General features: G+C 36.8%; 1 protein-coding gene across 1 annotated transcript; it reads left to right on the forward strand.

The window, feature by feature from the left end:
- Positions 1-2184: 2184 nt before the first annotated feature.
- On the forward strand, positions 2185-2679 carry LOC122033807 (uncharacterized mitochondrial protein AtMg00860-like). Its single transcript, XM_042592967.1, has 2 exons — positions 2185-2190; positions 2302-2679. The coding sequence occupies exons 1-2, from the start codon at positions 2185-2187 to the stop codon at positions 2677-2679; spliced, it is 384 nt and encodes a 127-aa protein (XP_042448901.1).
- Positions 2680-14114: the final 11435 nt, after the last annotated feature.

Raw genomic sequence — 14114 nt, forward strand, 5'->3', positions numbered from 1 at the left:
GGTGATCGGGGAATATAACAGGTCGATCGACCCGGATGACAATCTCGGTAAGTTTGATAACGTCGCTACCCTTCATCAGTACACAGATGGAGTCAAGTGTCGAGTTTTCCTCACTACACTCTCCGGCTCGACCCAATGGTGGTTCAGAAGGTTGTCGGACGGGTCTATCCGAAACTTCAAAGACTTCCAAACGGCTTCCCTCCACCACTTTGTGAGCAGCAGACGCTATCATAAGACAAGCGTCAGTCTGTTCTTCATGAAGTAAGGGCCAAGAGAGACTCTCCGAGCCTACATCCAGCGCTTCAACCAGGTGGCGATGGATATCCCCTCGGTCTCGTCTGAGACCATGATGAACGCGTTCACACATGGGCTTGTGGGCAGGGACTTCTTTCGATCACTCGTTAGAAAATCGCCCCGCGACTACGACCACATACTGAAGAAGGCCAACGAGTATATCAATGTAGAGGAAGCTCAGACAGTAAGAAGGAAGGAGGCATCGTCCGAGCCGCTCTCGGCGACCGAACGGAGCCCGCCGGTCAGCCATCAACCTCCAAGAGGGCCCCGAGCCGAAGGAGTACACCCACACCAGGAAGCAAGGTCACACGCCGTCCAGCATGTTGCCGCCGAGCGGCCGAGACCCAAGGGGAAGGTATGGACGACCCCTTTGTTCTACTCATTCCATCAGTCTGCAAATCACAACACCCGCGACTATCGCGGATTCAACTCGGTCGCCCAACCAGCGCCTAAGAGTTATCGTCGCCGGTCCCCCTCTCCTGACCAGCGACACGAGCATCATCATTCCGATCAGCGAGAGGACATAAGAAGATCACTACAGCAACCTCGCCGGAGAAGCGCCGATCCGACCAGAGCCGGACACGACCGAAGCAGGTCGTCCGCTAGGGAGGAAGAAAATAGAAATAACACCGCACGGGGCGAAATCAACATCATCGCTGGTGGGCCTACCAGCGGAGACTCCAACCGGGCCCGAAAGTCCTATGCTCGGCGCTTAGAGATCCATGCTGTAGGTTGCAGCAAGGAAAAGGTGAGCAGACCAGAGATCAGCTTCGGCCCCAGGGATCTTGAAGGAGTTGAAGTGTCGCACGATGACGCCCTCATTATCCGAGCGATAATCGCCAACTATACCATTCACCGTGTATTCGTTGATATTGGCAGCTTGGTCAACATCATCTTCAAAAAAGTGTTTGATCAACTCCAAATCGATTGCGGAGAGTTGCTGCTGATGGCAACCCCACTGTATGGGTTCACCGGCAATGAGGTCCAACCGATCGACCAAATCAAGTTGGCCATATCACTTGGGGAGGAGCCGCTCAGAAGGACGAGGACCACGAACTTCATCGTGGTAAACGCTCCCTCCGCCTTCAATGTTATTTTAGGTCAACCGACCCTCAATGAATTTTGAGCGGTCGTCTCGACCTTCTGCAAGAAAATCAAGTTCCCGGTGGAGGATGGAGTCGGAGAAGTGAGAGAAGATCAGTTGGCCGCTCGACGTTGCTACGTCGAAATGGTTAAAACGGAAGCAAAGTCCGCTCGGAAGACGCCCCGGTTGGAGAAGCGATGACCTTCATAGCGTTTGACCTGGAAGCCGAGCATAAGGCCGAGCTGATTAGATGCCTTCGGTAGAATCATGATGTCTTTGCATGGTCAACGCATAAGCTGCCCGGTATTTCCCCGAGCGTCACACAGCATGAGCTCCACGTCTAACCGGACGCTCGACCTGTGAAGCAGAGGAAGAGTGACTTTAGTACTGAGCATAATCTGATTATCCGGGCGGAGATTGAGAAGCTACTAGAGGCCAGCCAAATACGCGAGGTTCAGTTCCCGAGCTGGCTCGCTAATGTGGTGTTGGTCTCCAAGCCAGACAATAAATGGAGGATCTGCATCGATTTTCGGGATCTTAACAAGGCGTGCCCAAAGGACTTCTATCCCTTGCCCAGGATAGATCAGATGGTAGACTCCACGGCCGAATGCGAGCTGATATGCATCTTGGACGCATATCAAGGGTATCATCAAGTGCCGCTCACCCATGAAGACCAAGAGAAAGTCAGCTTCATCACTGCCGACGGTACGTACTGCTACAACGTAATGTCGTTCAGCCTAAAGAATGCAGGAGCCACCTATCAGAGGCTGATGAACAAAGTGTTCCGGCGGTAAATCGACCGCAACATGGAGGTATATGTCGACGACATACTAATTAAATCCCTCCGAGCCGCCGATCTCTGTGCAGATATCAAGGAGACCTGCCAGACCCTCTGAACGTACGGAATCAAGTTAAATCCTCAGAAGTGTCTGTTCGGGGCGAAAAGTGGGTGCTTCTTGGGATATATCGTCACCGAGCGGGGCATTGAGGCAAATCCCAGCAAGGTGAAGACACTTCAAGATATGCCACCACCGAGAAACTTGAAGGAAGCTCAGCGCCTCACCGGCCGGATAACATCATTATCACGGTTCATCTCCAAGTCGTTCGAACGGAGCCTTCCTTTCTTCAAGATTTTGCGCCGAACCACCAAGTTTCAGTGGGACGAGGAGTGTGACCAGGCCTTCAAGGAACTCAAGGCGTATCTGAACTCGCTACCCGTACTAGCTAAGCTTACTGTCGGTGAACCACTTCGGATCACTACGTTCTTGCTTGCTGGAGAAGAGAAAGATGAAAAAAAGTAAACTCTTGTACTTAAGAAGTGGAGAGGAAAAAAACTATAGGTTTATTGCCGTTGTAGAAGAGAAGGAGAAGAAGAAAATGGGAAAAAAGAGAAATGGAAAAATACAAAAGAGACATGAGTGAAGGAACGACGATGGCGTATGATATAGTAGGAGTTGTAGTGTGCGTAGGGAGAAAAGAGAGAGAAAAATGAAAGAGAAAGTTTTCTCAAAAATACCATAATTCATTTTAAACCGAACTCGTTTAAACTTTAAATTTGATTCGGTCATAACTTAATTAAATTCAACTCTAAATCAATCTCAGTTTGAACCAACATAATTATTATCTCTATGTCTACTCATTTAATTTAGTTCGAATCTGATTCAATTTTAATTTAGTGTACTATATTTAATTTATCGTGTAGTACATTTAATTTATCTATTTATTATAATATATTTATTTTTAAAATTCAATATTTAGCATTATAAATCATGATATTTCCTTGTAAAAGTGGTATCAATGGATAACTTATGTCAAAGACTTTCTAAATATATAATCAATTTCAGTTTCTGATGATGAATAGTGATGGATTGATAGGTCAAAAGAGTGGTGAGGGTTTTTCAAATATATATTATTATTTTTTAAAAAATCTAGAGGGAGCGGTTGCACCCCCTCCTCATAACATGCCTACACCCCTAAGCCCCCACTTCCTCTATCTACACGGCCATAGCAATTTTGGGATGATGAGGAATCTTAATTGAGCGGGCTCTCTCTGACCTCAAGCACAATCCTTGACGCAAAATCAGGTCCAGTGAGATTGCTCACCTAGAAAGCAATGTTAGACTAATGATCAAACAACACTAGTAGTATGGATAAACAATTGTCACCCATGGCACAGCAGCCCGCTCGTGTGGTTGGCTGGCAGACAACGAATTGTTCGTGCGACAGCCCATGTAACCCCCTGAAGGCTTGTGTGACGATCTATGTGAACCTTCCACATCAGCAGCTATATAAGGTTCTGCAAGGTAAGTGAAGATATGCATTTCTTCTTGCAAGTAAAGGCAACTCTCTTCATCTTCTTCAAACTCTTTCTTTCTCTCACTCACTCATGTATGCACGCACGCGAGACTATCACTACAACCCATTGTCGACTTGACCATTGGAGGGGTCACGCCGACAATGTTGATCCCCGACTAACTACTTTAACTCATGGTACGCCAACAATGAACACAGGGCCCACTCCACCACAACTCCGGAGAAAGAGGAAACATATATAGGAGTTTAAGCGGATGATAATGACACAATCAATCAAGAAGTCTTTAGTCACTCAGATACACTAAACTCTCTAAATTTGTTCGATTTCATCCTTTGTCTCACTTGTGAATCTAACTTGATGTAGCTCTTTTGAGTCATCAAATCAACATTCGTTTTATACCTAACTTAACTCATTTATCATTCATCAAAATTTGAGTTAGACCGTTAGTACAAATTGTACTAACAATCTCTCCCTTTTATGCAATGACAATCTAATTTAAAGTTTAGAAAAGATATGCAAAAATGAAATATGAATACCATGATTTAAGAGGAAAAAAATAAGTAATTTTCGTTTTATTCTCTTGATCATTTTAGGATTAAGATTTTCAAGATTTAGTTTATATTTTTCTTATATAACCCTTACCCTCCCCCTTTGGCATTCATAAAAAAAATAGATAAGCATAGCAAATTATGAAATTTTTAATAAAACTTTAGTAAGTATAAAATTTTCAAAGTAATTACAAAAATTTGTAGGTTTATTAGAGGGAGGACTTAATAAAAATTTTCTAAGGTATTTTGAAAGAAATTTTTAAACTTTTCAAAAGGTTTTCTACATTGTGAGGTTTAATTTTGCAAAAAAAAAAAAAACCATTTGAAAAACTAATTTTTTGCAAGAATTTTAGAAACTATTTTTCAAAATAGATTTCAAAATACTTGTTTTTTAAAAATATCATTTCAAAATATTTTTGAAAGGAGTTTCAAAGAATTTGTCCAAGAAAAATAATTTTAGAAATATTTACAAAATAATTTTCAAACAAAATTTGAAAGGTTTGTCAAATATATATTTTAAAGTGAAAAAAAACCTTTGTATAAAACTTTTCAAAAACTTGCTAAAGTATTTTACAAAATATTTTTCAAAGTATGTTTAAATATTTTTTTCAATACATTTTTCAAAACACTTGCATTTTCAAAATATTTTTCAAAGAATTTTTGCAAAGCAAGTTTTGAAACGTATTTTTGAAAGTATTTTGCAAGATATTTTTTTAAAAATTATAAAGTAATTTTCAAGTATCCTCCCCCGAACTTGATATTATTAAAAAAATAATATTTATCTAAAAATTATCCTTAAATGTCTTAGGGGTAACTCCAAGCTAAAAAATATTTTCAAGGTATATTTCAAAATATAGTTTTCAAACCTTATAAAAAAATGGAAAATATTTTCAAGGAGTATTTTCAAAATCAAAGACCAAAATTTTTTTCAAAAATGCTTTTTTATTTTAACCTATTTGAAAGAATTTTCAACCCTCCCTTTATCTTGACATATCCAGATTACTCTTGTTAGCAACAAGGAGTTCTATTTAAGTGCTTAAGGAATTAGTGTTGGAATCATGAATTTTGGAAAAAAAAAATGTAACTTTGAGGAACTATATAAGTTAGTTTTGATTAATTTGAGATTGTTTAAGTTAATCATTAAATATTTGTGGAGGATTAACCTAGGATTCAAGCTAATCAAATTAAGTTTCACACTAAATGAAATAATTGGTTACTAATATTTTATTAATTAAGTTAAAGATAAGTTAAGTTTGAATTCTTAAGTTTGAGTTTAATTGTATTCAGTAAGTTTATTTGAGATTAATAAATTAATTGAAATTAAATTGGATTGTTTATTATCAATATTGATTAATTATTATTTTAATTGTATTAAGTTGAGTTTAGGTTAAGTAAGGATGTAATAAATTGATTAATTAACTTTAAATTTCAGATTAATTGATTGAGTTAATTAATTAATTAATGAAAGTATTAGTTTCATTTTAATTTTAATTCACTTCATCTTTAAGTTTTAATTGGATATTGTTGGTGCGATTAGCACTAACGGTCTAACTCAGGTTTTGATGAATGACAAATTAGGTTAAGTTAGGTTTGTCGTTGTCTAACACTCTGATCGAGTGTGCAGGCAAAGTCTAGACAGGTCGATGGGCTGACCGAATGTCTGGCACGAAACCCAACTAGGTCGACAGACCGACCGGATAGCTGGCACGAAGTCCAAATGAGTCGAAGGGCTGACCGGACATTTGGCATGAAGTCCAGCTAGGTCGACGGGCTGACCGGATAGCTGGCACGAAGTCCAGACGGGTCGAAGGGATGACCGGACGTCTGGCAGGTAAGTAAAGATAAGTCACTGGAGGGGAGTGACTGTGAGGACGCGTTCCCGGGAAGGGAACTTAGGCTCCGATCCGACTTAGAACCATTTCGGAACTCTAAGTCGAGATCTTGACTAGATTCCGGTCTCGGAGAGAAGGAATCTAATTCATACTCTTTATGTTAAAATTATAAACTGTGCTAATACCTTGTTTTGCAGGATATACATTATATATTTGTCTTGGACTAACCTTGTCTTGCAGGAGAAGGAGTTTATGAAAAAAGGTGGTCTAGGCGCCCGGAGGCAAATTTTATCCTGATCGCGGCGTCGACACGCGGAGCTCACTGGTTGGGCCTGCTACGTCACACCAGGGCGCCTGAAAGGGATCTGGGGTGCCCCAAGCCTCCTATATAAGGAGGGTCAAAGGCAGAGCTCAAAACACAACTCAAAATTAACAATCTGCTTCCTCGTGCTCCTGTGACGCTGTGATCTCCGACAAGCTTTCCTTTTCTGTTCTAATTCTTTTTATTGTCGGTAATTTTCTTTATTAGCAATCTTGTACTGAATTTGTAATCTATATTCGAATTGCTAGTGGATTGTCCAACGAAAGTACTCAACGAGTACGAGCCTTGGAGTAGGAGTCGACACAGGCTCCGAACCAAGTAAAAAGGTTCTGTGTTAGCGTTGCATTTACTTTTCCGCTGTGCTCACTCTTTTCGAAAGATTTCGATATTCACCCCCCCCCCCCTTTATCGAACGATCACGATCCAACAGATGTAACTTAAGTTAAATTATTTATTAAAGTTAAGTTAAATTAGGATTAACTAAGTTTTTAAGTAAATATATTTATTTTTTTAAATGATTTTTTTAAAATAAATTTTAAAACAATTTATTTAAATAATTTTTAAGATATTTTTAATTTTAATTTTGATTTAATTTTAATTTATATTTGAATTTAATTTTAATTTTATCCTTATTTATCTCACCCGATCTATATTTTCAATTAAGGAATCCAATAACTTTGTGAGATGAGTTAAGTTGAATTTCAGGGTTTGACTTAACTTGTGTTAGATTCAAATTTAGCATTGGGTTCAATAAGCAAACATTCTTTGGATAAACATCTAAGCTATGATGAGTTACTTGGATATCATTAGAGTAACCACACCTTTAAAATTTTTCAAATAGTTTTACCTACTAAACTTAGTACAAAACTTTATTCTAACTAGTTAGGATTAGTAAGGGATAGTTTCAGTTAATTCCACTAAGTCAAATACACCAGGTCAAAATCATATCTTCCTATACATACATAGACAGAGCTTCCCTAACCTACTATCATCCAAAACTTCTCTAGTATCATTTATCAAATTAATGTTTTGTCTCTATTTATCCTAGTCCTAATTACCGAGCTGGGTAAATTATTATTTTTGGAGGTGCTAACTAATTTAGAGTCCCCCTGAATTATTGAATTTTGAGTTTAAGTTTTAGGTTTGTATTGATTTGCTTTATAGTTATAATAGACTTGGTTATAGTTTGAGTTTAGATTACTTTTGTATTTATTTGATTTAGGTTTAGTTTTTGATTTATTTGATTTGATTTATTATTTAGGTTTAAATTTAGTTTTGAAGGTTTAATTTTTGATATTAAGAGTGAGTTATTTGATTTATTTTGATTTAGGTAGTGTATTTTATTTTGTGGTACATAATATTGATTAAGTCCTACTTGCGTGGTTAGACACACTTTCGGAACTCAAGCTTTAGTTAATTTTTTATTTTGAGTTAGAGTTAAAAAATGATTTAAATGTAGAGTTAGACTTGTATCCAAGTCCAGATTTATTGTACACAGCTCTTTAGGATCCAAGCATCATGTTATGATACTTAGATCCTGAGGTAAACTTTTCCAACTATTCTTTTAACTCTTTTACTTAACTTTTCAAGATAAAATTTTCTTCCTCAAGATTTGTAGCTTGAGTTGAATTTCTATTTTGGACTTGGTCAGTTAAGAAGGTCAAACTCAGTTGTTCCTTAAGGATGTTATTTTCCTTAAGGAGGAGTTTAACGTATTCCTCAGTTTTTGTTAATTTTTTATTTAAGCAGGAAATAATTTTAAAAAAATTTATGGTATAATTAAATATTACCCCAGTTGGTTCATTTGAATCAAATGCGGATATATTTCTTGACTAGTATTCGAATTCTTCTTCTTGATCTAATTTACCTCCGGTTGCCATCAGTGCGAGGTAGCTAGCTTGCTTTAGTTCATCTGCTTCTGATCCGTCTGAGGAATACTCGTCCCAAGTCACCTTTAGTACTTTCTTTTGCTTTGTCTTCTTGATCTTGTCTTTGTTCTGGCATTCGTGTTTAAAGTGCCCCTTCTTGTTGCAGCCATAGCACGTGATATTCGCCTTTGAGTTGTTGGATGAAGACTTGGAATCTTCTTCATGTTGCGTTTGGTGAAGTTTTTCTCGCATCTAGCGAACATCTTCCTTATCATGTTCATTAGCTGCTCTTCTTCATTTGAATTCAAGTTGGACTCAGTTTTCACCTCGGGTTTAGCTCCCTTCAAAGTACCTACAAGAAATACAATTCCTTTCTTGACCTTTGTGGTGTTAGTTTGTTCGTGCAACTTTAATTCACAAAATAATTCATCTAATTTTAATTTTGAAAGGTTTCTCAAAACCTTATAGGTATTTACGATCAATGCCCATAATGAGGTTCGAGGGAATGAGTTCAGAGCGTACCTGATAACGTCGTGGTTCTTGAGTTGATGTCCAATTATGTGTAGGCTTTTGAGGATATCCTTGATTCTCATATGTAACTGGCTTGCGATTTCTCCGTATGATATTTTAATGTTAAATAATGAATTTAGAAGTAAGTCTCAGTTAGTTATCTTGGCATTGTTAGTTCCTTCATGTAATTTGATGAGTTTGTCCCATAACTTCTTGTGTCATCCTTCTCGCTAGTTGCGTCTTCCGCTCAACTTCTTGTGTTTCTAAGCTTCTATAAACTTAGACACAAGGATCAAATATAACAGGACCTAATTAAACTTAGTTGACCACATCAAAACTACTTCTGGATACTAACAATGTTTCCCTTTTTTATGTGCACCAACCTAAGTTCAAGTTAGGGTTAAAAATACAATGAAATAATATAGTAAAGCAATGAATTAAACAAGTTAATTGAAAAAATAAATACAAGGATAAAAATTATAGGAAATGTCCTAACTTCCCTTTAATCCCCCTTAACTTTTACTTATCTCTTCCCCTTTGATCACATAAAAAAAATCAGGAAAAAATTTGGAAAAGTAAAGTAAACTGTTAAAAAAATTTAAAAAACTTTTCTAAAGGTACATAACAATGATTACCAGTAAGCTAGTATTTTTCAATTCTAAAAAATTCTACTATTTTTCTTAGATGTGTAGTACACATTGTTAAATAGCAGAAAAATAAAATTTTCAAAATTTCTATTTTCTTGAACAATTATATTTTTGAAAAATAATTAATAATAATTCAGACATTAAAAAAAATCAAAAATATTTGTAATCGTGTTTCATCACAGAAAAATCAAAATTTAAATCTGTAAAATAATTTTAAATTTCAAAATATGATTTTCATCAATAATTAATTAAAAAAAATAACTCAATAGAAAAAAATTTAAAAAATCTCTGTTTGTAAATTAAATCATCAGATAGGAAAATATTTTTCATCTCATAATAATAATAAAAATATTTTTCTAATTGAAACAATTTCTATCCTAATAAAAAATTAGAGTTTAATCTAAAAAAGATTTTGGAACCCAATATATGTTCCTGCCTACTGGATTTACTAAAATTTTTGGAGGCACATAATTTTTAGGGATTTTTCTAATTTGTTCTTGGTGATTTATTATGTAATAATTAATTCTACCATAATTTCTAAACTTTGGTTGAATGTAGTTAGAACATGCATAGTAATCTTTCAATTTCTCTATTTATATTTTAAAATTTAAATTTTATAATTTTAAATTATCAAACAATTCTAGTGGACATGCATTAGCTAATTATCTTTTCAAATCAATATTTTCTTTTTCTAATTTGTACATATTTTTAGAAAGTATTTTGATAAATTCAAAAGATTACTGAGAGATAGCACACGTACCTCACTTACCTCGTATTCTGATGCTGTCCCTTCATCGCAGCTTTCCTCTGATAATCCTCCCCCTTTATCGATGCTCATTTTTGAGCTGCTTGCATCTTCTTCTTGGTGGTCTGCCATTAGAGCTAGTCCAGCGTAAGCTTTGATCTCAGACTCGGAGAACGATGATTCATCCAATGTAACTTTCGAGATCTTGTGCTTCGATCTTGTTGGTCTTTTGCCCTTGTCCTTGTCCTTCTTTTTCAATTCAGGGTAGTCATCTTTGATGTGCCCTTCTCCTTGGCAGTTATAGCATCGAACCTTTCTTTTGCTCCAAAAATACTTTTTCGCATGCGACTTATTAAATTTATTAGATTTAATAAATATGTTAAATATTCTTACCATGCTTCATCTTCGTCGATTGATTCTTCAGAGTCTGGATCTGGTTCACCTTTCTGGTTGGCCTTTAGAGCTATGTTGTGGGCTGTCTTTTATTCTTTATTTCGTAAGCCTACACATCTTGATTCGTGAAGTTCAAAAGTAGAAAACAGATTTTCTAACGAACTAACTTCAAGGTCTTTAGATATATAAAATAAGTTGATTATAGATGTCCACTCGGGTGTCCTAGGAAATACATTTAAAGCGTACCTTAATGAATCTCGGTTCATTACCTTTTCTTCGAGATTTGTGAGTCAGGTGTGAGTTCTTTGATCCTCGAGTGTAGATGTGAGATTGTTTCGCTTTCTTCCATCCGGAGGTTCGTCGGTTGGTTCCGAAGCATGTCCCATCTCTCGAGCTTTGCTTCGGTTGCTTCGGAGGTTCCTTCATGTAGCTCCAAGAACTTCTCCCAAAGTTCCTCTGCTGATTCATAATCTCTGATCCGATTGACTTCCTGGGGTGGAAGTACATTGAGCAGGTGGAACTCGGCTCTTCCATTTGCTACGAAGTCTACTTGCTCCTTCTTGATCCATTGGTATTCTTCTTTTTAATTTCCTTGCGAGTCTTTGGGAGTTGCAAAACCATATTTTAAAATTAAGAGAACCTCAAAGTCTGTTTTAAAGAATACCTCCATCCGACGTTTCCATTGCACGAAGTCTCCTTCGAACATCGGAGAGTAGATTATCAATTCGCCCATCGTCTCGGTGCTTCAGTCGACGATTAGTCAATCTGAGGCGTTCTGGCTTTGATACCAATTGTTGGTGCTGTATGACCGACAAGAGGGGGGAGGTGAATTGTCTGTAAAATAAAAGACCTTTCTTCTCGATCTTTCAACTCTAACTAGTAGCACAATTATACTAAATTAAATTAACAACTAAAAAGAAAAGACAAAAGAATTACTTAGTTACAACCTAGGTAGTTGTTAATCCAAGGCAAATAAAAGAACTAAAAAAGTCTCCTTTGTTAAAGGCAAAGAAATCTCTTACACTCGTTGAACGCTCAGAAAGTTGCTAGGAAATAAATACAAAAGTTGTTGAATTATTCTTAGATCTAGAGGTCTTTTTATAGCCCATGAAAAATTTTATATGAAGTTGGAAGACGCCTTTAATAGGGTGGAAGGCACCTCCAGTGTGGCAAATCTTATCGCCGAAGACAAAATTTTATCTTCGGCTAATACTAGAGAAGGCGTCTTTAATAGACTGGAAGGCGCCTTCCACAGGGCAACTCAGCTGAAAGATGATTTCTTCTCATAGTTCTTCGTGTAGGCGATTCTCCGACTAACCGGAGTTGAGCTCACCCGAATCTAACTCCGAGCTTCTTCTCAAGCAGGCTTCCTTCCTGGCTTCTTGTCCCTCGAATGTCGTGCAAGTCATTTTCATCCGTCGGTGTACTCTTCCACAACATATCATCCTTCGGATGCACCGAGCCTGTCGACTCCCTTCCTGTGCCATCCTTCTCGTTAGGTACGTCTTCCGCTCGACTTCTTGTGTTTCTAAGCTTCTATACACTTAAACACAAGGATCAAACATAACATGACCTAACTGAACTTAGTTAACTACATCAAAACTACTCCGGGTACTAACATAATGCGCTACACTTTTTCTTATGCAGAAAGTAAATACAGAATTTAATTTTGTTACCCAACGCTTTTGAAGATGATCGACTTAGGCTTGGTGTTGGCTCCTTAGTAGTAGTCGGATACAACAACATCGTTCCAAAGCAACAGAAGGAAGAGCAGTCGGAACATCAAACAGACATGTAGAAGCTTGTAGAAGAGTTGGTGAAGAATGCTTAGTCGAGCAACACTTTTATAATTAGGTGTGGAAGGCACCCTCCATAGTCTTGAAGGCGCCTCTAATATGCAAAATCTGATCCCAAACAACTCGCTCCTTATCATCAACGGAGTCTGTTTTTATTCGTTGGAAGGCACCTTCCATACCACCGAAGGCGCCTTCCATGAACAGTACTGAAGGCGCCTTCCGTCGCCTGGAAGGCACATGGGGTACTATTCACCCTAAGACTTTTTTGCTCCCTTTACCCTGTAAAATATATTAGTCCAACATAAAAGTATTTAACCTACAAAATAAGGTTAGCATAATTATGATATAATTAATTTATGATTTAGACCCTATTCTCCAGATTAGGATCTAGTCAGGATCTCAATTTAAATTTATGAAATGGATCTAAATTCAACCGACGCCTATTGTCCCCTCAATCGAAACACGTTCTCACTTAATCACTCTCCTCGAGTGACTTACATTCACTTACCAAATGTCGAGTTTCCTTCTCGACGTCCAATCTGACCTACTAGGTCTTTCTGCAGTAATGGCATATCCGGACTTTATCTTGTCAGAAATCGAATATCCCGACCTCCCGCCAGAATCCCACATATAGATTTCATCAATCGAAAATCACACATCCTGACTGGATTTCTTGACTGATATCAAGTCTTCTTGACCCGTCAGGTTAGTTAACCCTGTACACTCGATAAATGTATTAGATTATGAAAATACCTAACTTAACTCACTTATCATTTATCAAAATCTGAATTAGTCCGTTAGTGCAAATTGCACCAACAAATGCTCTTACCTACAACTTATTGTAGTGATTTTCTTCTAGTAAGATGATAAATCTAAGAACGTTGGTTGCTTGGATAGATCTCTGTGAGTGCTTCTCGATTTACACTAGTAGTTAGTAAAAAAATTTTATGGGATCAACCGATCACCTTTAGGATGAGTTGGATACTTAAATTATAAAAAAATAATGGGATGGAAATATTTATAGTGGGGTTTTTTTATTTTTTTATGCCCTATTTTTTTTTGAAAGATATGGATGAGAAAATGGATGGGTGGTATTTTTTTATTTATTTATAAAATAATAGATAGATAAATTTAAAAACTATTTTAGTATTATTTTTTACTACTTTGTTTTATCCAAAATTGGGTACAACTGCATTTTCCTTTCCTTCTCACTGAGTGTATGGCTAGTCTAGTGGGATGCAAAGGCAAACTCAATTTTAAATTCGACAACTTTATATTTTTTAATTATTATTATGATTAATTTAAGTATCTAAATTTTATAATTCTCAAGATAGGATATGATTTAATATGCAATTTATAGGTTGACCATCGAATATTTATTTCTATTAAAATTCAAACTCTGAAATCATAAATAATTTACCACTACATCATAGGACGAAATCATAAAATTATTTAATTAGCTCTTATAAGTGTAGTGCAATAGTAAGAAAATAAATAAGATGATCAAATTTAAATTTCAAGAGGATGAATATTCTTCCGTCTCTGTCTTGCGTTAAGAATTTCTGTATAAAAAAATGAAAAAGGAAGATCATCAATCTTGAAAATCAATGTGTATATGAATTATCAAAATTTTTACAGTTAAATCTTTCAAAAGCCAAAAATGTACTTTAAATATTAAATCATAGAACCCAAATCGAGTAATCGCGCGAGCCAGCCCGACCCAACCCAACCCAACCCAACCCAACCTGCGCCTCCTATCGT

The sequence above is a fragment of the Zingiber officinale genome, chromosome 11B (genome assembly GCF_018446385.1).
Source record: "Zingiber officinale cultivar Zhangliang chromosome 11B, Zo_v1.1, whole genome shotgun sequence".
NCBI classification, from domain to species: domain Eukaryota; kingdom Viridiplantae; phylum Streptophyta; class Magnoliopsida; order Zingiberales; family Zingiberaceae; genus Zingiber; species Zingiber officinale.